The sequence below is a fragment of the Protopterus annectens genome, chromosome 13.part0 (assembly GCF_019279795.1).
Source record: "Protopterus annectens isolate FY-2018-M chromosome 13.part0, PAN1.0, whole genome shotgun sequence".
NCBI classification, from domain to species: domain Eukaryota; kingdom Metazoa; phylum Chordata; order Ceratodontiformes; family Protopteridae; genus Protopterus; species Protopterus annectens.
The window spans coordinates 423,853,591-423,880,269 of record NC_056747.1 but is presented as its reverse complement, the minus strand read 5'-3'; the positions used below and the strand labels follow the sequence as shown (position 1 = coordinate 423,880,269).

Genomic DNA, 26,679 nt, shown 5'->3' with positions numbered 1-26,679 from the left:
TAAACACAGTAAAACAGCTGTAAACATCCAGTGAAACAAAGTTTTGTTATTTCAGTATTTCAAGTCCTTTGCTGAAACTTAGTTCTGCTCGCTGAGCAGACATGTGTCCTGATTATGTCTGTCTCTGGTTTGGGATTAGAAAATGTTTGAAAATGTAAAGTGAGTACAAACTTAAGTTTGCTACAGATACTGTAGAAAACTACAAATAATTCTTTACTTGTGTTATAAAATCAAAGGATAATATTCAACAAGGCACTGAGCTCATCAATAATATAATAATAATAATAATAATAAAATAATAATAATACATATTCCAGTTCCAAGAATATAACCAGTATATTAGCAGACAAATTTAGTGCTAACTTTACCCCATCTTCCCACATTCTTGTGCACACTATCCTTGAAAATTTAGTATCCCATGAAATCAACATGGAAGAAGTCTTAAAATCAATGCCAAATGCTAAAAGTAATTTTTCTGCTGGACCAGATAACATACTAGGCTGCATACTTATCAGAGCCTGGTATGCAGTATCCAAGTCTCTACTTAAACTGTTCAACCTCATGCTGTCAACAGGGTTTGTCCCTTATGCCTAGAGAATAACCACTGTGACTACTGTACACAATTGTGATCCATCTACAGACCCAGGTAGTTATAGGCCCATTAGCCTCACCAGTCTTGCATACAGAGCCATGGAATGTATTCCAGCAGAACTCATTTATGCAGACACAGGCAACTTAACTGATCTAAACCATACTTAGTTTGGGTTTGTGAAAGGCAGCTTTGTCTTCTGAACCTAGTAAATTTCTTTGAGGTTACAGAGGGTGTAGACAGTGGTCACTCTGTGTATTCTGCTTATCATGACCTGGACAAGGCTTTTAACACTATCCCCCATGGTGATATTATTGAAAAATCAGATTCTATAGATCTTAACAGCACTTAGGTGCCATTAGAAGCCTTTGTTAAGCACTGCTAAGCACTGTTAAGTTTGGGTCTTGCACCAGGAAAGAATTTATCTTTTTTCTTATTTCAGAACATAATTGTGGCACTCCATACACTACAAATAAATTCCTAGAAGTTTATTGTGCTTGACATACTGTGTAATAACACAGATGTCACACTGTAGTAAACACCAGTCTATCTCACAGCAGTAAACAATTGGCTACTAAGGAGTGATCACTTTACTGCAGCTTCATATTCACAGCTGTGCAAATTATTCTAAATGCTTTTTCTTTCCAGCACTAATTCCTTGTTGTATAACATACAAACTCACTGTACAGTAGGGTAATCATTGAAGTGATTCATACAGCCATAGTTTTCTTCCTCATAATCCTTTGGCAGACAATGATTTATTAGTTTTACATCTATTTTGTTACACTGCATTCCAGGCAGTATGCACAATACTAAGAATCTTATCCTATTCCATCTTACTTTTGTTACCTTTCATTTGAATATAGTTGTGTTTATTTATTGATTTATTGTCTGACTGAGTATGATTGTGCTTTATTCTGGTTACTTTGTAATAAAATCTGCTGCTGACTGTAGAAGACATGCAAACCCACTATAAACTGTTTCACCCTTGTGCCGCATCATCAGAAAGTGGGGCTTCTGGATGGCAAGGAATCAGGAAGTAATTGGACAGTTGCTCAGCATACAGTAAAGTACAGTTGTGTAAGTAAACTTAGCATAATAGTAGGTGTTTGAATGATCAGTGCTGCAGTAGCATTAGCTACATGGGTTAAATCATGCCAAGGGTATAACAGCCAGCCATCTTCCAAAGCTTGGGCACCTTTTATGTGCCCAAACTGCCAGCTCGAGCTGAGCTGACTAAAAGGCAAATTTGGGCGCTTAGCCCTTCAAAGCCTTCATGCCAGCAGAGAGAGGGAAGCAGAACCCTGAAAGGACAATTCTAGGAACAAAAAAAAAAGGGGGGGGGAATGTCAAGAGGGAGCTGATAATGCAGCAGTGGTCATTCAAATGTCTACTGTTATGATAAGTTTACTTACACAACTGTACTGTCTTTATCGTATTGACACTGCTGTGTAGATTACTCTAGCTAACTACATTTGTGAGGTGGAAGGAGTAGAGTCTAGAAGCCCCTGGGGAATGGTCCTTGCAAAGTCTGATCTAGACATAGAGAAGGAATAAAGCGTGTAGTGCTTTGTAAAAGTACGTACAGAGGACCAAGTAGCAACTTCTGTAATAATTCTAGAATGCAACCCTTTCCAAAAAGCTATAGATGAAACCAAGGCCCTGGTAGAGTTGACCTTGAATCTGCCTGTAATAGTTTTGTTATGGTAAGTATAACAGGTACTAGCATTAGGCAACCATTTGGAAAAATCTGTTTTGAAGCAAGTTGCCCCTTCTTCTTACCTTCACAAGAACTGAGCAATTAATTCCAAAATCTGAAAGATTTAGTTCTGTCAAGGTAATACATACCTGAGTTGTCTGTGTATATCCAGGGTATGGAGTATCATTTCTCCCTCATTTTTAGGTTTAGGAAAGAAAACTGGGAGATAGATAGTATGGCTTAAAGTAAACTCTGATACCACATTAAGCATAAAAAAAGGATTTGTTTTCAAACAACCTCTGTCCCTACGGAAAATTAGATAGGGTTGACTCACCATACGAGCTTGAAACTCTGATGCCTTTCTTGCAGAGGTCAGAGCAATCAGTAAAACTTATTTTCTTGTTAAGAACCTTAAGTCAGCCAGGTTAGCTGGTCCAAATGGAACAAGTGGTAGCTTGTCTAACACGAAATTAAAATCCCAAGGAGGGGCCTTCGGTTTTCTTGGAGGCCTTTTGTGTAAACCCCCTTTCAAGAATATTTTGACATGAAACTGCCTTGAAAGAGGAGGATCCATAGGCAGACACGCTGACATGACAGATAAATGAACTTTGAGAGAGGAATAAGAAAGGCCATATGATAGTACTTCACACAAATATTGTAAAGCCAGAGAACAACTCACCCTGAAAGGGTGTTGGTTATTTTGTTGCACAAACTAAAAAACCTTTTCCATTTGCTAATATATGATTTTCTAGTAGCAAGCTTTCTTGTCTCCATTAGTATCTGCTGCACAGTCTCAGTAAGAATATGTGTAAAAGGAATTAGCACCTTATCATCCAGGCAATTAACTGATGTTAGGGTGTATCAAACACCTATGCTCTTGTATGAGTAGATCCAGTCTGTGAGAAAGCTTGTGGTAATTGACCCTTGGCCATTTCCAGTGGAAGGAAGGACCATGGTTGCCTGAGCCAGAGTCACCACGGAAATCTGAGGGATTTCCTCTGAATCTCCAAATGTACCCTGGATATTAGTGGAAAGGGTGGAAAAGCATACAGGAACATTCCTGTCCAAGGGAAAAAAGGCATCTGCCTTCCAGGCCTTCTTTCATGGAGTTCTGGAACAGAATCTTATCATTGATTGTTCAGAGAGAGGCAAATCTTGGAAGACCCCCAATCTAGTTCCCATTTGTGAGGGTCTGCCGTGGTTCTTATCTTCTTTTCATCCACACAGTTTTGCTCTGACGGAATGTAGGATGTCTGTACAGTGAGATTGTCCCTTTGCTTTTTGATGTATCACGTGACTGTGGTATTGTGCATAACCACTTGAAAAGATCCCAGGGACCAAAGATTGTTCAAAGGGTTGAGGGCCTTGATCATGGCAAATATATATATATATATATATATATATATATATATATATATATATATATATATACTTGCATCTGTCATTTGTGTCCAACACACCCTGCACTTTTGTCCCTCTTGAAAGTGCTCCCCAAACAAAGTCCAAGGCATCTGTGGTGATTGACTTCTTTGGAACATGGAGGGAGAAGGGGAGACCTGGATTTAAGGATATCTGTTGTGGCCACCAAACCCGAGCACTGGGACTTGAAAAGATAAAAGTGTCAGTGATGGGACTAAAGAGATTTCAGACACCACTGTATCTTTCTCATGTGAAATGTTGTCAGGATATCATGATAACCATAGATTAGTAAAAAAAAAACTTAGAAACAGATCTAGATATTGATATATTTTTCCTTTGGAGGAAAAGCTATTTGAACTGAGGATCCTGTGTGAAGCAGTTCTGAAAGACTTGTGAAAGACTTTTGAGTGTTTTCTTGGAGATTTCTTATCCAATAGAGAGATTCCTGACACTTAAATGCTCTGCAACTAAGCAGGTCATCTAAATACGGAAAAATGTGCATACCCTGTAGCCTGCAATGAGCTATAAAGTACAGTTGTGTAAAATCTTACCACGACAGTAGATGTCCTTTACTTCACTGCTGCGGTATTCTTACATCTGGTATTCCCTGCCTAGGGTAGCCTGACGTCCGGCCAGTATACAAAAGGCTTAGATTGCTTTAAGGTACGCTGTGCATCACATACATGCTCCTCACATAACTTGGAGCATAAAGGAGATGTTCAGATGTACCATCCTCAGAACTGATGGCCCCAGTAGGAACGCCTGTCCAAGGAAAGCCAAGAGGTAACCAGTACATCCAGAAGAAACATGGACCAAGGGGAGGAGGGAGGGAGTGAATACTGCAACAGGGAAGGAAAGGGCATCTACTGTTATGGTAAGATGTTACACAACTGTACTATGTCCTTACATTCACACGTTGCAGTATTCCTTACATCTGGGAGAGTGACAAAGCTGAAGAAAAAACTTGGGAGGAGGAAGGACTAGCGGAGCCCTCTTGGAACCATGAAGGATGGCCCTAGCAAAACCAGCTCTAGCTGTGGAGATTCCGGCCAACTTGCAGTGCTTGGTAAAAGTATGTACAGAAGTCCAGGTAGCTGCCTCAAGACTAGAGTTAGTATTCAAACCCTTGAAAAAAGCACCAGAAGAAGCCACAGTTCTAGTAGAATGAGCCTTTACAGAAGAAGAAAGGCTCTTACCATGTAAAGAATAACAAAAAGAAGTAGCTTTAGAGATCCAAGAAGAAATAGTTTGCTTGGATACAGGTAATCCTGGGGACCTAGGATGAAAAGAAATAACTGATCAGATTTTCTAATAGATTTAGTCTTTTCCAAGTAAATTCTGAGTTGCCTGTGCACATCCATAGTATGCAGCACCCTCTTACTAGCAGATTATGGAGACTGGGAAAAAGTGGGCAAATGAGTAGACTGAAGTTTCAACTCATTAACCACCATGGGCATAAATGAAGGATTAGTACACGAGGACAACCTGTCCTTATGAAACACCAAAAAAGGAGGACAAGCCATAAGGGCTTGAAGCTCAGACACCCATCTTGCAGAAGTAAGAGCTAACAAAAGTACAGTCTTCCAAGTGCAATGTTGCAAAGAAGCTGAAACACCAGGCTCAAAAGGAGCCTGAGTCAACGTCTTCAAAACAAAGTTAAGATCCCAGGGAGTAGGAACAGGCTTCCTGGAAAGCCTAATATGAAGGATGCTTTTAAGCAATTGTCTAGTTTCAAATCTAGAAGCTAAAGGAGGAGATAAAGGCAGACAAGCAGAGATAGCTGATAAGTGGGCCATAATAGAATAGGCCAAACCAGCATTAAGCAATTCACATAAATAAGAAAGAAGCAAAGGAATATCCATGGAAATCCAAGTTACGAGAAAGTCACCAAAGAGAAAACCTCTTCCATTTGCATAAGTAGGATTTCCTAGTATTGAGTTTCCTGGCCTCCTGCAGTGCTCTAAGAATATCCTCAGAAAAATGGTGTCTATGTGGAATCAAAATCCTGTCATCCACCATGTCAGTTGAAGAGTGGACAGGTGGGGATGGATGAGAGATCCCTTGTCTTGTGTCAGTAGGGCCACCTTGTGAGGTAACTTGTGATGACTGCCCTTGGCTAAAAGCAGAAGAGGAGGGAACCAATGGGGTGTCAGCCAAAAAGGAGTCTCCCAGCAAGATTTTGGGAGTGTTCTGCTGAATTTTGAACAGGACATTTGGAATGAGGGCAAGGGGAGGGAATGCATAAAGAAACATCCTCTTACAAGAAAAAGAGAGGGTGGCCACCTTCCACAACAAAAGACCTGCAACTCGGGCACAAAATAGAGGAAGTTGTCTGTTCAAAAGGGAGGCAAATAGATCTACTTGAGGAGAAACCCACTGGTGGACAGTGTCCAGAAACACATCCCTGTGAAGCATCCATTCATGGGGTTGGAGTTAAGGATCTGTTCAGAGTGTCTGCTACAGTGTTTTGACTTGAGGGAGTGTATACTTCCTGAATAGTCACATGATGCTAGACAGCAAGATCACATATCAGGAGCGCCAACTGGCAAAGAAGGTAAGATTTTGTTTATATACCACATCACTGTGGTATTGTCTGTAAACACCTTGAGAGGTCCTGGGGAGAAAAGAGGATAAAAAGCCTGAAGAGCCAGTAGAAGAGATATCATCTCCTTGACACTGATATGTTCCTTCTGTTGAAGAAGAGACCAGACCCCCTGCACCTTTAGGGAGCCAAAAGCTGCTCACTATCCCATGTCTGAAGCATCTGTGAACAGTTCCTGAGAGCAAAGAGGTGATGAAGAGGGAGCCCTGGGTTTCAAGAAAATTTGTGGATCCACCACTGAAGTTCCTTCTTGAGACAAGGTAGAAAAGGAACTACAAAGTCTAAAAGAATGTGCATGTTGAAGCCAAACTGACTTCAGGCACCACTGAAAGTTTCTCATCTGGAGTTTGGCCAGAAGGAGCATAGGGATGGTGGATGCCATGAATCCCAGAGCTCTCAGAAACTCCCTGGCTGTAATGGAGGCCAGGGAGAGGAAGAAGAGTTTGAAAGAAGGAAATGAGAGTTATGGCCTTGGGAGGAGGAAGGGATGCCAACCCAAGCACCATCTGAATCCTGCAACCCAGAAAAAAATGGTCCTGAGAAGGAGTCTGAGAAAACTTTTGAAGGTTATTGTGAACTCCAGGCTCTGAAGAAGAGAGAGAGCAAAATGATTTTGCAACAAGATCTCTGGAGAGGATGCCAGAATCAGCAGGTCGTCCAGGTAAGGAAATACTTGGATCCACTGAAGCCTGCAAAAAGCAATCGCAAAGCGAGGCGTTTGCTGAATACCCTTGGGGCAGTAGAAAGGTCAGAGGGCAAAGGAGAGAACTGTCAACTTAGCCTTAATATCGTCAGACAATGGTTGAAGCCAAAGTCAAGAATACCTCCTCATCACTAAACTAAAAGCAGCAGTCCTAGAAGAGGCATCTGCTGCATCATCACTACACTTGATGGAATGATGAACAACCTTTGAGGAAGTTCCTAACAAGGAAAGAGCAGAAGTTTTATACTCAGTCTGGGAGATCAGAAATAACTTGACTAGCCAGAGAAAGAGCCAACAGATACCTGGACATATGGGTCTGATAATTAATAGCCCTAAAAGCCAAGGTAGCCGAGATATAACCTTCTTACCTAGCCTTTCCATGGTTCTGTTGTCTTTATTAGAAAGGCAGTAGCTAGGGCGAAGGAAGTAATTGAGAGAGCTTGTCATATGCTAGAGACTGTACTGAGGGGTCAGCAGCAGGACACGTACAAAAAAACTATAGTCCTCCGACATCCTATAAAACCTATCAGGCTTCTTGGGAGTAAAGAGTGAGTTTCAAAGGCATTGGAAAATGCACCCAACAAAGCAGCCAAAACAATAGCAGAGGATTTAGGGGATTCAGTCTGCAGCAACTCATAGTACCTCTTATGAATCTCAGTGACCTGAGCACATTCCCATTTAAAATAAAACTCCCATCATCCTGGAGATTGTGTTTCCAAGATAATTTCTTCAAAGGGAGTATCAGGACTGGTAGAGTCCTCTCCTTCTGACCCATAGTCTATAGGAGAAGGAATTTGGGAAGAGTAAGCAAGGGATTCCTCATCTCTATCCAACTCCTCCTCAGAGGAATCCTGTTCCCTTGGTGTCTTAAGTGGTATAGAGGACCAAGGGGGAGCTGAAACAGAAACCCCCTAAGCAGCTTTCAGTGCCATCAAAGCCTTAAACAAACCCTGAATGAAGGCCTGCTACTCACTTTGTGGATCCCTAGGGGTAGGAGAAACATATTTAGTTTTTTGTTTCTTCTTTAATGGGACATCTGCCCTGTAAAATTTGGAAGGCACTGACCCAGGTCAGCATTCAGTAACATCTTTCCTAACTAAAATCTGAGTAACACCCTTAGGCCCCTTGGAAATAATCAACTGTGGTCCCCCCAAATGTCCGAAACTGACATCTGCAAAGGCTTATTGGATGTGCTGTTGCCAGATCCCACTGTCCTCCAACCAGGTTGTGGCAGAGGAATCCAGCAACAAAGCTGGATGAACCTCCAGGTTCTCACTCACCTCAGGAGAAACATCCATCAGAGGTTGGACAGTGGAAGATTCCGGTCTTTGTTTCTTAACCACCTTCTTCCCTGATGTCTGACCCTTGGGGTGGGAAGTTTCTTACATAGTATCCTTAGTGAGAAGCTTAAGTTGCTTATTCTCCAGATACAACGCTAAGGAAGAAGGCCTACTATGCAGAGTCTTTGGTACAAAAGCCTGACAAATGGAACAGGACTTATAGTCGTGATAGGCCCCCAGGCAAAATAAGCACTGTTCTGTGCAGTCCTTATGGGGAATCGGTCTCCCACACCTGCATTTACCCTTCTTGCATTTACTCTTCTTGCATGACATGAAACCGCAGAAGCAATGAAAAGACAAAGAAAAAATGAAACCCATAACAGGGTACTTGGCTCAGAAACCAGCAACAGGACATAGGCATTCAGACTGATGATCAAGAGATGGCATTCTTACTGGCTGCAAAGAAGTTCTGAGTATGTTACATCTGGACATCGCCTTTGTACCCTACTCTATGCGTGGAGCATACTTGTGACATACGGCGTACCTTAAAGCAACCTAAGGCTTTTGTATACTGGCCAGACATCAGACTGCCCTGGGCAGGGAATCCCAGATTTAAGGAATACTGCAGCAGGGACATCTGGAGCTACATACTTTGTGAACACTCTTGGTGTAGTGGATAGTCCAAAGGGTAAGGCAGAGAACTGATAATGTGATCCAGACTATCAAAACCTTAGGAAATGTATGAAGTCTGGATGAATAGGGATGTGGTGTTCAAAAAAATTGTAATGGTGTATGATGGCTTGTAGTGGAGGCGTATAATTTCTCAAGTGATTCTAAAAGGTTAGTGTAGAAAAATGTGATGTGCTTTAAGCCAGTGTGGTGTAAGACTAAGAAGGATCCCAAACCACAAGCAAGGGAAAATGTTTGGGACAATTCCAAGTCATGTTTGGAATAATGTATTTATTGTTTTTCTTTCTTTCCTTTCTTTCAGGAAAAGTGCCACCAGTATTGGCCTGCTGAGCGTTCTGCCAGATATCAATATTTTGTGGTGGATCCTATGGCCGAGTACAATATGCCACAGTATATTCTACGAGAATTCAAAGTTACAGATGCCAGGGTGAGTACACTTGTTTAAATGTGGATTGGTGGAGAATTAAGAGAAGATGAGTTAACCTATGGTTGTAATTGTTTGTTAGCTGTTGCCTGTGTGTCATGAAGCATTGAATCTTCTCAGCCCTTTTCTTTTCTGTTCTGTTCTTTGTCCTATAAATAATTTTAATGTTCAGTAAATGCAAGAAAAATTTACCAATGCCTGAGATGTTCATCCAGCCTATAATCAGCATTAACTATGGAAAAAAGCATGGCACTAATGCTTGTTTCCAGTGATTATTCAGTATGTGTTTGCTCAGTTATGTCCTACACTAAACAATACTAGAAACTTTATAGAAATACAAAATCAGTGGAATGACTCTACGTTGCTTATATGTAAACACTGTTGAAAAGTAGGGTCATGATTTTAGATGCTATGGACATGTTATACCTGTTCAAGGCAAGTATATACAACCAGTAAAGCAGGCACACAGCACTAATGGGATAATGGTAGACTGCAGGTTATGAATGTTATGGCACTGCGATAAAAGTATATTTACGCCTTTAGTACAACTAGCAGTTAATGCCAGGGTAAAAAAGTGCAATGAACTGCATAGTGTTTTTTGCATTCCTTTGTTTTGTTTTTTGGGTGTTGGGGTAGAAGTTGCCTGGCAGTGTATCATATATGAAGAAGGAAAGGTGCATTGGCATAACTACCACGGGTGATCTCTTGGTGAAGAAAAGATAGGAAGACTGTAGTAAATAAAAGTAATGGTGTATGGGGGATGTCGTCATAAGGAAAAGGGTGGTCTTAATTCCATAGTGCAGTATAACCATGTAAAAATGCAGGGGATAGGCGGTTCAATGGATGACAACCTGAATGACACAGAGAGGAAAGGAGGGAAAGACAGGTTTGTGAATGTACTGTTTTATTAGCAAAAAAAATAATCCAGGATATATATGTGACATAGAGCTGACTCGTTTGGGGAAGAGGTTCTACACATACATATATATATATATATATATATATATATATATATATATGGGTACATTTCAATCGACACATTAAAACATCGACGCGCAAACGCGGACATTTCACAGGTAAAACTTTATATATATATATATATATATATATATATATATATATAAGAGGAAGTTTGAGAATATTTTTACATAGAAATAAATATGTCACTGGAACGAGTGAGTGACTGAATGGCTGTGTATATGTGAGCAGTTAGAAAAAAAATGTAGTGTGTGTGAGATAACGACTTGAGGAAGTTGTAAATGCTGAAAGAGTCTTGTGGTTCAAGAGTTCAAGGAAGTGACATAGGTGAATTTGGGATGTTGGACATGAGGGATATCAGACTTTGAGAAAACAAAGTGAAGTTCCAAGCTCATTTGAGCAAACTAAGTTAGCCATTGTTCCTAATCTGCCAACAGCATTTGTGTGTTTTTGACATTTGTTTTGGAATAAAGGACTTTCTTGGAACTTAATGCATTGAAGATTAGTAGAAGTAGTTTTTAGATACAAGTACTGTAAAGACATTTCAGGTATAAAACTGATTAAATATATACATTACCACTAAACAGATGAAAACATTCTTAAGGAAGAAATACCTGTACAATATGTACAGAATCTTACAGATCACAACATTATGGCATATGTACAAACTTCACATTTTAATGACTAGCTCTCCTGAAAACATAAATGTAACACTGAAGGAAGCTAGAAGGTAAGTATTTCTTTTTGTCCTGAAGTTAGGCTGGGAATACATTAGTATTATAAATTGTCTAAAATCCAAAACTTCCACAGTATCGTATTACATGCAGAAATTTTAGGAAAACGTCAAACTACAAACATGTTAAAAGCTTAAATGAAAGCTCTTGCACTGTAGAGACTGTAGGGCGTTTGAGGCATAACTGCACTGTATTTCAGGTAAAGGTTTGCATAATGCTACAATTTGCACTTTAACATTCTCTAGCCATGCTAATCAATATAACTTATGAAGCACAATGGAATGTGCACACACTCAAGTATACATAAACTTGAACCACACCGTTCAACATCCACACAACCTAAAACCCCAAAACACACACAAGTCCTCTGCAACATAACTTGTATGACCAACTCCAGGTTTACACTTAACCTTGGGGTGGATGCAAGTTAGGACATAGAATCATACACCCGCCCCCCATTTCACACAATGACCACCTGTCAAGTTTAACACAATGTATGCCAAATGCACCTAATTTATAATTTGTAAGATTTAGCATACTTTAAGCATGCACTGTATCCAGAGCCTGATCAAGATCAAATTGGGCCCTAGGCAGGGTAGTGGATGGTTCCCCCTCCCAAGAACCATTCCAGTGTCCCATTACTGGGCTGTTTCTCCCTAGTTAGCATAAACACTGTTTATTACTCAGTGTGCATACTGTTTTCTAATCTACTTCTGCAATGATGACAGATATATGGATTTAATTTAAAACTTTTATTTCATATTTTGTAGCACAAAGACTGACATTTGCTAAACAAAGGAATACAGTCTCACAATAAAAACAGACTTAGCATTAAAACTTTTCTGCCCTTTAATCCCATATTCATTGAAACAGCATTCAAAGCCTCATTCAAAGAAAATGCATCTGACCAAATTGTGGATTAAGTCTACCTTTGGGCTGTTTTCAAATCATAGGCCCCTTGTGCATCTTTTTAGGACCACACAAAAATGCAAGAGTTCTTTGATTTTCCTTCCTGCTTGTATTAAATTATATGTCTTGTATAACACAGCACCATTTGTTAGAGCATGTTTTAAATTTACAGTTTTGAACATTTTTCCACTAAGCAGTGAAACAATAGACATGAACCAATAAAATAACTGTCCAATTCAAAACATTTCAACCATAAAAGGCCACTCAAACTTCTGTCATTATAGCCCATTGATATCAGGCAAAGGGATGGGAGGTTGGCATAATGGTTAAGGTGCTTACTGTGACAAAGGAGATACTGCCAGCACAGCTAGCTGAAATTTTATAAATAATTACATGTCATTTGTGTGTATCAACATGATGTATGTAAGATGCTTGTGTTACAAATGTATTAGAACTGTATGTTGTGTGTATCAAACTGCTTGAAAGTATTTGCATAGTATACCTTAATGGAAAAGAACAGAAATGTACATGCACTGTTGTAACTGTTTAAATGTATATATTTTTAACAGTGGAAACTGGGATACAGGAGGTTAACCTCAAACTAGTAAATTAAAAAAAATAGCTGAAATTAAATTACTTTATGGCTACGCAATAAAAGATGATATCTTCCATTTTCAATGCAGCAAGCAGACACAATGTCTGTACTAGAGAACTTTCTGTATTGTATTGGAAGTGTTTTATTGTTTTATGAATTCCAGTATCTGTCAAAGATCTGAGGAAAAACCCTTGTCTATGTATTTTCAGAGGTAGATGCTAAATACTGCTAGCTTCCAGCAGCATGAGGTTTCATCTGGGATAGAGTAAGATGACAAGAAATTGTCATTCTGCAAGCTAGCCCAGCAGTAATATTTGAGATATTAATTTGAGAGGTCTCTGGGAAAGACATAGTATTCTGTGTTCTGTCTTAGACCTGACAATAACCACTAGAAGATCCATTCACCACATCTGCCTTGCTCTGAAGTAAGTTTCTAGGGAATAGTAATTGTCAGATATACAAGAATATAGCAAAGCTTAGTTTAGATATTTTTCTTCATTTATTTGAAACTGTCCTGCAGTGTTGTTTTAAATATTTCCTGTGATTTTGAACTCTAATGTCATTGTAAGTATATATTTAGCATTGTCTTGTTCTTTTATTATTAAATATATTTAAACATTTCATTGTGGCTGATCTGTCTACAGATATTTAAGTTTTGAGAATGCTTGCATATGTATTTGGTTGCACTGTGGGCCACTCCTTATAGCCTTGCTCTTGGTCAAACTACCATCTGTACTAATAGTAACTTTACACAGTAAGATTGGACACCCTTTGTTAAGGGCCTTAAAGTAGCTAATAAAGGGCTGGCTGGCAGCAGTGATAACTACCTTATAGTCTGGGCAAAAGGGGGCATAGTTAGTCAACCTGTGCCAGCCTTTCCCAGGTGTGTGTGTGTGTGTGTGTGTAAATCAAACCTCAAAGAGTGTGTGTGTCTGCTACTTAGGCAGGGACATGAAGCACTGGTTGGGCAGAGAGAGTGCTGGAGGTCTTGGCTTGGCCACTCAACTGAGATCTCAACTCTATAGCTGTGCCAGTGGGGAGTCTTATTGGGGATCTGGAGAAAGAGAGAGAAACCAATCCCAGACTGTCTGTGGCCTCTGTGTGCTGTTAAGGGAAATTGCACTTGATGCAGAGAGCTGCAACTGGAAATACTGTGTGTGTATACCTTTCCATCCTCTCAGTGTACATCCTTCACTGTTGCCAGTGATGAGAATTGAGGCTCCTTGATTACTGGTTCAGTGGTGGGGAGTCACACTTACCATACAGACACAAGGTGCAGTCTTTGATTCTTACACAGGGTAATGGGCAACATGTATGTTCAAATGGATGCAAAGGGTGTTCTTAAAGAAGAACACCCTTTAAAAATATGTAATGTTTTGTTTGTGTTTTTAAATTTAAAAAAATTAATCCCTTGACCAGCATGCCTTCTCCCAGCCAGTGGACCTTAGGTGAATGCCTTGGTCGCCTATTATTGGATCCTGCTCTGACTGCATCCTACTGTGTATGCTCACACACTTTACATCTTACAGCTATTTACTCTGACACACACTTCAACCCATACCTTCAAACACACATCACAACATGTAAATCATACACTCCAATACACACACTTATTACAGACACACACCAGAAGCTGTTGACCACACATGCTGCTTTTCTTACCTACATATACACATACATTATTCACCCATTCAATCACTCACACCAACATGCAAACCCCCCCCCAACACACACACATGCTTGTGTGCAGAGCACATTTTTGATCACACAGACTGCAACTTCTACCTGCTCACATACACAGTAACCATACAGTCACTCACACACTCATTCCCATGGCCAGATGTCACACAGTACCCAATTATCAACCAGTCAGTCGCTCATAACAGATTACACACCATACTGCATGTTTTCGAATAGACAGACCAACCAACACAACAGAAATTGCAACACACTTTTCAATCAATCAATCCAAACCCTACCTGCACAGTACTTATCTGACAGGCCCTATTTCCCACATATGAAACATTTACTGAAACACTCCTACACACACCTGGTACCAAATTGTGTGTCTGTCTGAATTTTTGTGATTAACACCATATTATATATCCTACCACACTTTAAGTCTGTAAGTTTAATGTTTCAGCTGATTGCAACACAAAGAATATAATGTATTTAGCGCAGTGTATTATCTGTCAAAGTTTTTATATTGGTAAAATCAACAGGACTAGGTTGGAGAGGATGAGGGATCACATAAGGTGTATTAAGTAGGGAGATTTGAATAATACCCTGGCTAAGCATATTATTGAGACAGATAAAGGACACAGTTTTATTTTTATGGTTGATGGAGTCATCCATGAAGATTTAAGGATCAGTGGTATTTCTAATAAGACAGAAGTGAGAGAATTGTACTGGATTTTACACTTTCAGGCTGATAAGTATAAGGAATTGAATGGGAATGTTTCCTTAACGTCAGCCCTTAAAGGGAGAGGGTTGCTTAGGTGATTAATTGAACATCTATTAATACAATGAACAGGTGGGGTGAAAGTAGGCTGCTCATTGGAGGATTTGATGGTGTGATTTGTATTTACTTGTGAACTTGTGCAAGTATTATAAATGGTCTGAAGAAGCTGACAGTGTTCACTGAAAGCGCTTACCAGTTTTGATTTTTGCAATTATGTCATTGTGATTTTATCTGCCTGCCATTAAACGCTTGTTGAGTTACAGTGACGATATTTCTTTTTTATTCAACTATTCACATATATACTATTTGTGTATATGTATATATGTGTGTGTGTGTGTGTGTGTCTATATATATATATATATATATATATATATATATATATATATATATATATATATATATATAAAATATGTGTGTCCCACACTTTATTGAACACAGATTTGTTTGTAAAAATTTAACCCTGAGGGCATTTTACAGAATGTTTTACTAAGTGTTCATGTTGCTGAAACAGGTAAGAGGATTAGTATTAAGGGTGGAGTGTGTACATGTGTTTGCAGGTCGGGGCCATAGTTGGGGTTAGGTAAGGGGATAGATTTAGTGTGCGAGTAAGTTCTTGCAGGTTAGGATTACAGTTAGGCTTAGGTAAGTGGATAGAGTTTGTGTGTGTGTGTGTGTGTGTGTGAGTTTGTGCGCATTCATTTGTATGTTTTGTATTTCCAAGCTGTATTGTGTAATGGCAGTGTTACGGTAAGGGTTTTTCCTAAGATAAGGCATATGGTTAGGGCTGGGGAGAGGGTTTGCATTAGAACACATTACCATGGTGTGCAGGGAGCTTTGTTTCTGTCCACCACTTTAGTAATACATCCTAACCATAAGCTTAACACTAACCCTAGCCCAAATCATACAGATTACCTTATAAAACCCTTTTGATAACACTAGCACTAGTCAGACAAATTAGGTATTAGTGTTACAGAAGTGTTTTATTTTAAAGATCGTAAAAGGAAATTGTTTTCTTGTTGCAATCTTCTGTAGGTTTGACTTTGTGTGTGTGTGTGTATATATATATATATATATATATATATATATATATATATATATATATATATATTTATATTTAAAACACACACACACACACACATATATATATATATATATATATATATATATATATATATATATATTCAGTGAGAGTTTATGTAGCCTATGGATTTAATTTAGCTTGCATTATGTTGTGAAGCTTATCCTGTTTGAAACCAGGCAGTCAGTGTTAGCAGTAGAATGGTATTCTCTGATACAGATTATTTATTTATTTATCTGTACTTTAGACCAGAGGTAGTGTTTATAATTCTGGCAGAAATATCCAGGGAGTCTGGGAACTTCCCCTCCTCTTCTTGATAAGTGTGATGGCATCTTATACATCCACCTGAGCTCCCACCATCTCAAGTCAGGTGGAACCTTGGTTTAATGTGCCATCCAAGAAACAACACACTCAGGAGTGTAGCACCAGCCTCATGCTGCACTGTTGTCAATAATCCAGTCACCTGGTGTGTGAATGTCACTAGTAAAGACTGAATGATGAAATTCTCTCTAACACATTTCTAATTCCGAGTGATGCAGTGGGCGGTCCTTCCCACATCTCATTCCCCATACCACTCAGTTTCTGTCATCCAAGGTTTTCAAATCCCAGAGGTTAGTACCATACCTTCTTTCAGGTGGACCAGAGTATTGTACTAAACTCGGTTATACACATAACTATAGATTGCATTCTTTATAATTTGTGACAGTGTTGCTTTATTCTACTTTAATTATTTTGTTTTGCAAAAAAGCCAGTACAGCAGGTCATTCTGTATTAAGATGGTGACTGCTAGCCGGATTGAACAGTTTTCTGCAAAGTGTGATACGTAAGTGCATGTGACACCAACCAAACACATAAGAGATTGTACCAGTGGGCTGTCAGTACCATGTAATAGGGTTATGGCAGTCGTCATAGTGAGACACAGTGTTTTTTAGAAGTATTCATGTGGTAGTCTTAGCTCTAAGTCTAAATAATGCAGCTTGTTTGGAAAAAGTATGACAGAGAGAATTCTGATGATTAACATGGAGATATTTTCCTTTTTTTACTGCTACTCTAGCTCCCTATTATTATATTAATATTGTGGAATTTTTTACTTTTTTTAATGTATATATTTGTTAAATGAATAAGCCTACTCGATACAAATGTCTCTTTTTGGGGTGAGTTGTGTGTACTTTCATGTTAAGTGACTTGCCCAGAGTCAGAGAGTTGGTAAATGGAAGTGAAAAGAGTTGAACCACATACCTTAGACTATGGGAAGCAACTCAGAGCCTTAATCTTTTCTGCTAGACTACATGCTAATAGCAGCACTTTTAATATTACAGACATACAGTAACAGGCATGTTATGATGCTATTTTGATGTAACAAGCCTTAACTATGTAGTATCTAAGAAGCTTTCACTTTTTGTCTCAGTGCGAGTCTGTATGAGGGAGTTAACATCTTTTGCAGTTTGTGACCTTTCTGCTGTGGATGTTACAGTGGTATAAATAACTGTCAGTGTGTGAGCCTTTTCACTGTTGGGTAGAGCATTTCAGAAGATGAAAATCTACAGCAGCTCTGCTCATAAGCTGAACTCTTTGGAAACTAGTTTACATTATTGATTTTTTTTCTTCTATGATTATTTGATTAACATCATCTTTAAATAAAATTATGTTCATGGTCTCTGCTCTATTGATTCCATTTAGTTTTAAATGGTTTAAATAAAACAGTGTGTTAACACAGCAAAATATGAAGTAATGTGTCTGCCTGGGACACATTAAAGAGTGCACACCTTTGCCAGCCAAGTTTTCTGATGATCCCTCAGTTTATAGCAGTGATGCCAAGTACAGAGACACACTCCGTAAGGGTAATATGGAGTTGGTTGTAAAACTGCCCTAATGCTACATAAGAGCATAGTTTCAGTTTGATAGGTGCTGCACTTAACCAGAGTACAAGAACAAGCCAATGGAGAGATCATGGTGAGAGTTGCACGCTTACATACATCACCAGATACCCATTAAAGCTTAGGGGGTAGCCCATTCATGTAAGACCATTTATGTTAGTGACCAAAAAAAGAAGTCATGTGAACAGGAAAAGCAGTTTAATGGAAAAGCACTGTCACTGTTGCAGTAAGTAAGAAGAATGAAAGTTGCACTTCTCACCCCTTTACACTGATATTTTTCAAGAAGGCTATGTCCCTGTACTGACTAACTTGGCTTATTTTTGGTTTATGCAAAGGGTGGTAACTCAAGAATAGTTTGGGTTGTTCTCATGAAATTATCAACAAAAATTAAACCTATGAAATATCCGTAGACTGTGCTTCTGGCCATATTGGCAGTGGAGCAGCTGCATCTTTGTGTACATTATTTCATTCGTCTTGTTGGCCATATGGATCTTATTCTGAAAGTGGCCTAGTCCACACAGGAGTCCAAATTCAGTGCCTCACCAGGTGATGTACCAGTAACCTGCATTCTGAAATAAACTTCAGTCATTGGAAAGATGGCTTTCTGTGTGTGTGTCGGGGGGGTACAATTTTCATGTATCACTGAATACCTGTTAAAGTAAGAAGCATCCCACTCTTGTAAGAGTATGCCACCAGTGCTGGATACAGCACTAGGAAAACTAGATAGTTGCCTAGGGCCCCATGCTGGAGGGTGGGGCTTGCAGTCAGCCACACCATTAAAAATTTTAATTTGCAGCCTCGGACTAACTGCATACTGTTTTAAGAAATAACTGTTTCTGGCTTTGCCTACATCCACATCCTGCTGTGTCTGCTTTCAGCCAATGAAATAGGAGCAGCAGAGATGGCACGAGATATGGCGTGAAGCAAAAATACAGTAGCATTATGCTGTAACTCCAATTAGTCCTCCGTAGCATTATGGTTTGCAGTTGTTAGCAGTCAACTTTTTGTGGAGTTATTAATCCAAGAGCAGATACCAGCAGTCAGAAATACAACAGGTATGAGCAGCATCTGGCAGTGCTATATCTGAGCTGGTGTAGCATTTTGTGGAGCAGCCAGTCAGAAATGTAGCATGTATGAGAAGCATTTGGAAATGCTATGTCTGAGCTGGTGTAGCATTTTGTGGAGTTATTAATCTAAGAGCAGCTACCAGCAGTCAGAAATGCAGAAGGTATGAGCAGCATTTGGAAATGCGCTATTTCTGAGTGTGTGTGTGTGTGTGTGTGTTTGGTCAAACAGGCTAAACCCTTAATCCAGGTGCCAGAACCACTCTGGTCCAGAAACTACATGTTGATTGCAAAACCTGTTGCTCTGTTAACCTTTTTTAGCATAGTCTGACAGAAGACCAAGGGAGGTCAAAAATTAGGTGTAGGTGTCGTGCAGACATGTTACCCCCCCCCCCCAGAAAAATAAAACAGTATGCTATATGCAGTAATATTTCTTTCACAAGTGACCAGTTTCAGTCGCAGCCTGGGAATATAAAGAAAATCAGAATTACATTTAGTGAGTGATAGCAAGTGTATAATGAAAATACACGTGTGTAAAATACCATTATCAGCTTACAAAAATATAAAGAGTATCTACATTTATAATATACATAGTTTACAAAAATCGAGTGACATTTCATATACAACTTGAGATGTCTTTGTGCTGATTACAGATGTATGTTGTCTAAGTGGGAATGATTGGATAGTTGAGTAGAGTGAAGGATGGGATGTTAGAGATTGTGAGCAGTAGGATTAAAAGCTACATTAAGCAAAAGGTTATGTGAGTGAGAAGTGAAGATTGGTGCAGTAGAACCTAACATATGAGGGGAATTAAGAGTGCATACTGGTTTTTCAACAAATAACAGATAAAATGTATATGGTTGTTTTTAAGTATAAAAATATGTATGCAGCCTTGATCTTTATATACTGTATGTAATTTCATAGATATCTATATTTGGGGGTTGGCTAGCATAGTTCAAGTAATAGGAAAGTTAATTACAATAAATGCATATTTTTAATTCTCTTATCATGCTAACAGTAAACATATATTCTGGACTGAGAACTGTATTTCTTACCCTAATGTGAAATCATATACACCTCTCTAATTGAAACCTAGTGTAATGCATTTTAGAAGGTTAGCATCATGAAATGTTTGCAAAAATCTGCATTCAGTCACCCTTTTACAGATCTTATTAAAGGAGATTACTTATTTTATTTTACATTTGTTAACTGTGGAGGAGCACCGGTCCAATGTCTCTCTTCAGGCTTAGCCTAAGCCATGTGGCAAAAAAATTACATTGTCAAAAGTGACAAAATACTGTAAGGTAACTGTTGAGGACTGTGACATAATAAGTGAGTTAAAATACGTACCAAGAGGTTTAACACATCATAAGATGTACATACATTAAAAATGTGGCTACATACTCTTCAAAGTGTAATTAAACACAGAAGGGGGTAAATTTGCAAGATACTACATCATTGATAAGATACGGTTAATTACAATGTAAACAGTAAAAGTATATTGGTTTTCACAACTGAGAAGTTATGCGCTGAATTAGGAAGCTGGAGAATGGGGGAAAATCCCATTGTTGAATGACTGAACTTGTGAGAGCATTATTAAGGGCTGGCAGAAGATAATTTAGGCATTATTCTGAGTGAAAGAGAACAAAAGATAAGAAAAAGAATGTGAGCAATCTCAGAGTTAGGGTGGGGTGCACAGGCAGGCTTGCACCCCCCTGCAAAAAATGTTTATTTTTAAAAAGTAAAAGATTGTATGCACCAAGGCGGTTTCTTGGTGTATGCATACTGACGTTGTGACTTCAGTGTTTTTCACCGTATGCGGTCAGTGCTTTAGGAGTCAACTTTGTTTTTTTCATTTAAATCGCATACACCTGTACAGATATATATATATATATAAACATATATATCTATATATATATATATATATATATATATATATATATATATATATAAAGAGAGAGAGAGGCGCCGATAATGTGATGGAAAGTAGGCAGCCATCTCAGGTACAAGGTTTCAGAGGATAGGATTTGGCAGATGCCTATCAGTTGTTAGTGCAGTACCAGCATTTGCAGTCAGGGCTGAAGATATTAGGCTGTTTGTGTATGGCATAGGATGTGGTAAGCCCTTTGCTACAAATGTGGCAAGCAGGTTTTTACAGTTTTCAGAGGAGAAAGAGGTTGTTTCTTTTTGCTCCTGAACCTAAAGTTGAGTGAAATGCCAGAGTGGCTAGATATGACACTGAATATGGCTCTATTTAAATAAATTAGTATGCAGAGAAATAGACAATCACTGCATTGACTTCTGCATGTCAGTAATTACCTTAATCAGTAAAAATGTCAAAAGAATCAAAAAAGATAGCAAATGCTGTCCTTTACCAGTTAAATAAAAAACAAAAACAAAAATGCTAACAACTTTAGATGCACTGTACCACCTTACTGATATACACTAGCCCTGCTCATGCTGTTGACCCTCACCTCACCCCTACAATGAAAAACTCTTTGCTAACAGTTCCACTAGACCAGACACTTGGACACATTTTCCATTTATAACACACACATGCAACAGTAAAGCCATCCCCTTACTTGCTCCAATCCTAACCTGCAAACACATGCACATATATATTTCCACCCAAAATGTTGAAATGTTTGGACTATCCAAAGATTTCAGCATCAACACACATAACCACTTACTGCAACTCAAAACACATACCTTAGATGCACCCATCCATCTGCACTCCAGCTTTTCAGAAACTCTGCACTGGATAATGTGTACTGACAATAAAAACACATCACTTTACTTTTTTAAACATCTTTATTGAATTATTGCTTAAGAGGTAGGCAAACATACATATTAACATGTTTACAGTTATAAGCATTATAATCATATATATTCTTTAATACATTTATCATCAGTACAACATTAGATAAATTGATTGATTCCTGCATTCCCTTAAACTTCACTCCTCCTCCAAAACATTATTTTGCATGTATTGTTCCCACAATTTCCATTTTGTCTGTTTAATTTGTTCCTGCCCTTTTCTAAAGATCTCACTTCCTGTTCATGTATCTCTATTACAGTATTCACTACTTCAAATACAGTTGGTTTAGACTTTGATTTCTTTGTTCTAGTAATTGCTTTTTTTGACAGCCACCATAATTAAACTGAAGAAGCCCTTACTATGTGTAGGCAATAGAGATCTTGTATCCCAGCTCAAAAAATAATTCCCTTAGTTACATCCATTTGTTCGACCAGTATTTCTGACAGAGTACTCTGTAAAGAATTTTAGTCTGCCAACTCCTTCCACTCCCAAAACATATGTTACCAGTTATCTCTTTCATCCCCATCGAACCTCCAGCATTTGCCATCTGCCTGAGGACAAATTCTTTGGAGTCTGCATGGGGTATAAAAATACCTATGCAAACACGGCAATGCAAAAATTCTAAATCTTCTGAACTGTGTTGCATATTTGGGAGCCATACATATGTCCTCCCATGCTTTCATTGTGAATTGCTTATCCAGACTGTCTTCCCAATCTTTTCTGACCTCCTGTGATTTATTCCTATAGTTGTCATGTAATGTTTTATATGCCTTACTAATTATCCCTTTTTTTAATGGCCACTTCTGTTTTGGATTCAACTAAAAAATTCTACCAGAGAAGGTCTTCACTTAGGATCCCCCCTCTCCCTTTCTCTTTGCCTGTACTCTGATATCAATCCTTGATGGGGAAGGTAGTCTCTAGCCTGCAGTCAAAATGTCTTCTTGGACTCTTCCTGTTCTAATACCTTTCCCTCTGTAGTTATTTGCTCCCAATAACTTGGTTACTTTGTAAGATTTCTCCAGTAAATTCCAGCCCCCTCTTGCCTATTCTCTGTACCTCTAATTGTAGTCATCTGTATCAGCAACATCTCTGTTCTCCATTCTCATGTTGGCTTAGTTTTTAGAATACTTTCTGCTACTTTATGAATATAATATTCTGGCTGGCTGCTGTTATTCTCCTTAAGAATGTGCCTATTCTCTGTACCTCTAATTGCAGTCATCCCTATCAGCAGAATCTCCATTCTCCATTCTCATTTTGGCTTAGTTTTTAGAATACTTTCTGCTACTTTATGAATATAATTTTCTGGTTGGCTGCTGTTATTCACCTTAAGGATGTGTGTCCAAAATCCAACTGTCGTCTTTGAATTATAGTTTTATACTTGTATTATGTATATGAGCTTTAATTGTGTAGCTTGAAAATATCTTTTCAAATCAGGTCATCCTAAAGTACCTTGTTCTGCTGGAAGGATCAGCTGATCTCACTTGACCCTTGCCCTCTTCCCTGCCAGATAAAATCCTTCAACTCTTTATTAATTTCTGTCTACAGCTTTTCTTCAGGTTGGTAAAAGTATGTCAGACCTGTGTATAAAACTAAAGGAACTAAACACATTTTTATTGCTTGTATCCTGCTAGCCATATCCATAAATAAGAGCTTTCACATTCTCAGTTTTAGTATTATCTTTTATTTAGGACAATCCCACATACTCCTAAATACTTTATTTTATCATGTCCCCATAAATATAGGTATTGCTGAACCAATTCATGTCAGAGTGCATAGTTTACAGATGTAGCCTTTGTTTTGTCTTCATTCATTTTATATCCTGAAAAGACATGAAACTGTCTCAGAATGTTCCACGACACTGAGCTGCCCTTTTCTTGTTTTATCAGGTACAAAATAATATCATCTGCAAATATAACCAACTTTTGTTTATTACCACACCAATTATATCTTTGAATTTCTAAGTCCCTTAATTTATTTTCCAATGGCTCTAAATATAATGTAAGCAACATTGGGGAAAGAGCTTACCCCTGCCTGGTTCCTCTTTTCAAATGCAACTTATCAGAGAGGAACCCTTCCACTTTAATGTTTGTCTCCAGTCCCTTATATGTCCTTCTAATTAACCGAATTATTGCATCAGGGAATGCAAATACTTTGGTTGCCCTGTTAATAAAATCCCAACTTAATCTGTCAAATACTTTGCATCAAGACCCACCAACACCAGAGTATTTTCTTACATTCTGCTTCCCCTCTGGATCATCATTGTTCTATTGTCATTATCAAATGTTTGCCTCCCCACCAAAAAACACATTGATCCATATCTATCAATTTAGTCAACACCTTTGCCATTCTTTCAGCTATTATAAATGTATACACTTTATAATTATGATTCAAGTTGAAATGGACCTGTATGAACCTGGTCTGATGGGCCTTTCCCATTGTTGTGTATTACAGCTACCACAGCTTTCATCCAGGATATTGGTGCTTCACTTCCTTTTAAAATATTAAACAAAAGCTTCCAGATCTTTATCACTTTATTCCCTCCTAACTTCCAAATTGCCACAGGAGTACCATCTATTCCTGGAGAGATTTTTGCAGATTGTTTGCACCATTTTTTATCTCATCTCCTTCAGTCTTAACTTTAATTGTTGAGCTTCATCTACCTCTAACCATGGCATAGCTAAGTTTTCTGTATATATTTTTCCATTTGTGCTTTTTTTTGATTTCCACATTCCTCTGCTTAGCCAAATTTTCATAACATTTCCAAAATATCTCTTAATATCTGTGCAAGATCTCTGGTTATTTTTACTGTTATAAGCTCCTTACGTTTGGTGACAGCCCTTTCTACTTTCGCTAAAGTCATTGTGCTAAACGTTTTTGTGGTCTGGAGTCATTATCAAAAAATAGTTGCTTAACAGCAATCTTTCTAAACTCATGCATATTGTCCAGGTACTCCCTTATTTTCTCTTTAGCATTCTGAAATCGGCCTTCCTGTTCTTTGAGATCGTTGTTCTGCAACACTTTAACCTTTGTCAGCCCTTGTAAATAATTATTGTTACTTCTTAACCATATCTCTTTCTCTCTTATTTCTACCCTATTTTAAACACCACTTTCATTTTATCCCATTCACTACCTATAACTTCTGAAGAAATTTCTATCTTCCCTAACAACTTTCAAATAATTTCCACTACCCATTCCTTAAATTACTCTCTTTTTTAACAGGTAACTGGTGAAATGCCAGTGTCTGGTTTGTACTTCATTACCCTGCATTTGTATCTTAGTTGTTGTTGGTACAGGATGTGAAATAGCTATTGGATGTATGTTGAAGCTTTCAATTAAATGCACATATTCCTGTGAAATATAATTGTGTAATCTTGCCCAGTTGTTGTACCTTGGGGAACAATGTGTAAATTCTGCCAAATTCCTACTACTGAATTCACATCTTCCAGACCAAATGTTTTCATAAATTTCTTCAGAAATGTACTCGCTGGTTATAATTTTTCCCCCTAGATCCCCCAGATATATTCTCACTGTTGCAAATCATTCCAGTCTCCACCTATAAGTAATATTCCCTGCTGAAAGGTGAGCATTTCTCCCCAAATTTTCTTAAGCTCCATAATAGCAGTTTTAAATGGTATATAAATATGTGCCAGCATAATCCTCCTCCTTTGCCATTAGTCTCTTACTATCACAAATCTCCCATTACTATCTTTCTTTTCCTCTTCTATCACTGTTGGAGCTCCTATAGCAATTAAGATAAGTCACTTTTTCACTTGTCCCTAATATTCTACTGAATATCCACCATGAAGCCCTTTGTTTATCAAATTCACATGTTCGTTTCTTTCCAAATATGTTTCAAGGCATTGCTATTTGCATTCTGCATGTCTTAATATAATTCAGTATTCTTACTTTTTTTGCCAATACCTTTGAGGCCATTATGATAAGAAGTTATTATTCCCCACCTGTTATGTATGACGTCTTTTGTTTAAATGTCTATTTCCAGATTTTTGTGTTACATGCTGCCACTGTTTGGCAGGCTGATCATTTGTATAGTTGTTTCTTGTTATCCCCATTTGAACCTATGTCACATTTTACAAGGCTTTTTGAATTAATGACAACCCCCAAACAAAAACTTAATGACAGCAACCAAACAAAAAACACATTCACCAACAAAACAACCCCATAACCTATTAACTTAAAACAAACACAGAAAACTGTGTTCATCTTCAAATAATGAAGTTTAACCCTCCTGATAGGAACAACTGTCCGAAATCAACAGCTGCACTCATGGGCATTAACTAACTTATAATTAAGGTTAGCCATGCTAAAGCACGTTACAATATGTGTTCTTACTTAAACTAGTTGCTGTATGTTCTTGTGTCATCTTCATTCCCCTCTCAGATGTGAAAAACAGCTTCTGTGCTTTCAATAAACATTAACTTTTAGCCTTAAGAAAAAGTACACTGGGTGTGTTTAAAATTAAATTAAATTATATATTGCTCTAGTAAATACATTAAAGTATTTAGTTACTAGAAAAGTTGCTATCTCTTATTTACTTCCAATATTTTAAACTTTAATTTTTATTAAGCTGCTTGTCCTTTTACTTTTTAATTTTACAATGTCCAGACCTGCTACTAAACCAGCACAGCTCCTGATGCCAAACAGCAGGACTAAACGCCTCCCAAACACATGTATGCTTGCTCTGGAAGTCAAAGGCAAAAACAACAAGCTGCTACTAAGCCAACACAGTTCCTAATTCCAA

At 38.3% G+C, this 26,679-nt stretch overlaps 1 protein-coding gene across 32 annotated transcripts in view; it reads left to right on the top strand.

Moving 5' to 3' along the window:
- LOC122787386 (receptor-type tyrosine-protein phosphatase S-like) overlaps nt 1-26,679 on the top strand; it is a 3,272,784-nt gene that overhangs the window by 3,189,203 nt on the left and 56,902 nt on the right. For all 32 annotated transcript variants that reach the window (XM_044054059.1, XM_044054057.1, XM_044054056.1 and 29 more), the window contains one exon: nt 9,284-9,409. In XM_044054059.1, coding sequence (XP_043909994.1) covers nt 9,284-9,409 — 126 coding nt within the window. The remainder of the gene's footprint in view (nt 1-9,283; nt 9,410-26,679) is intronic.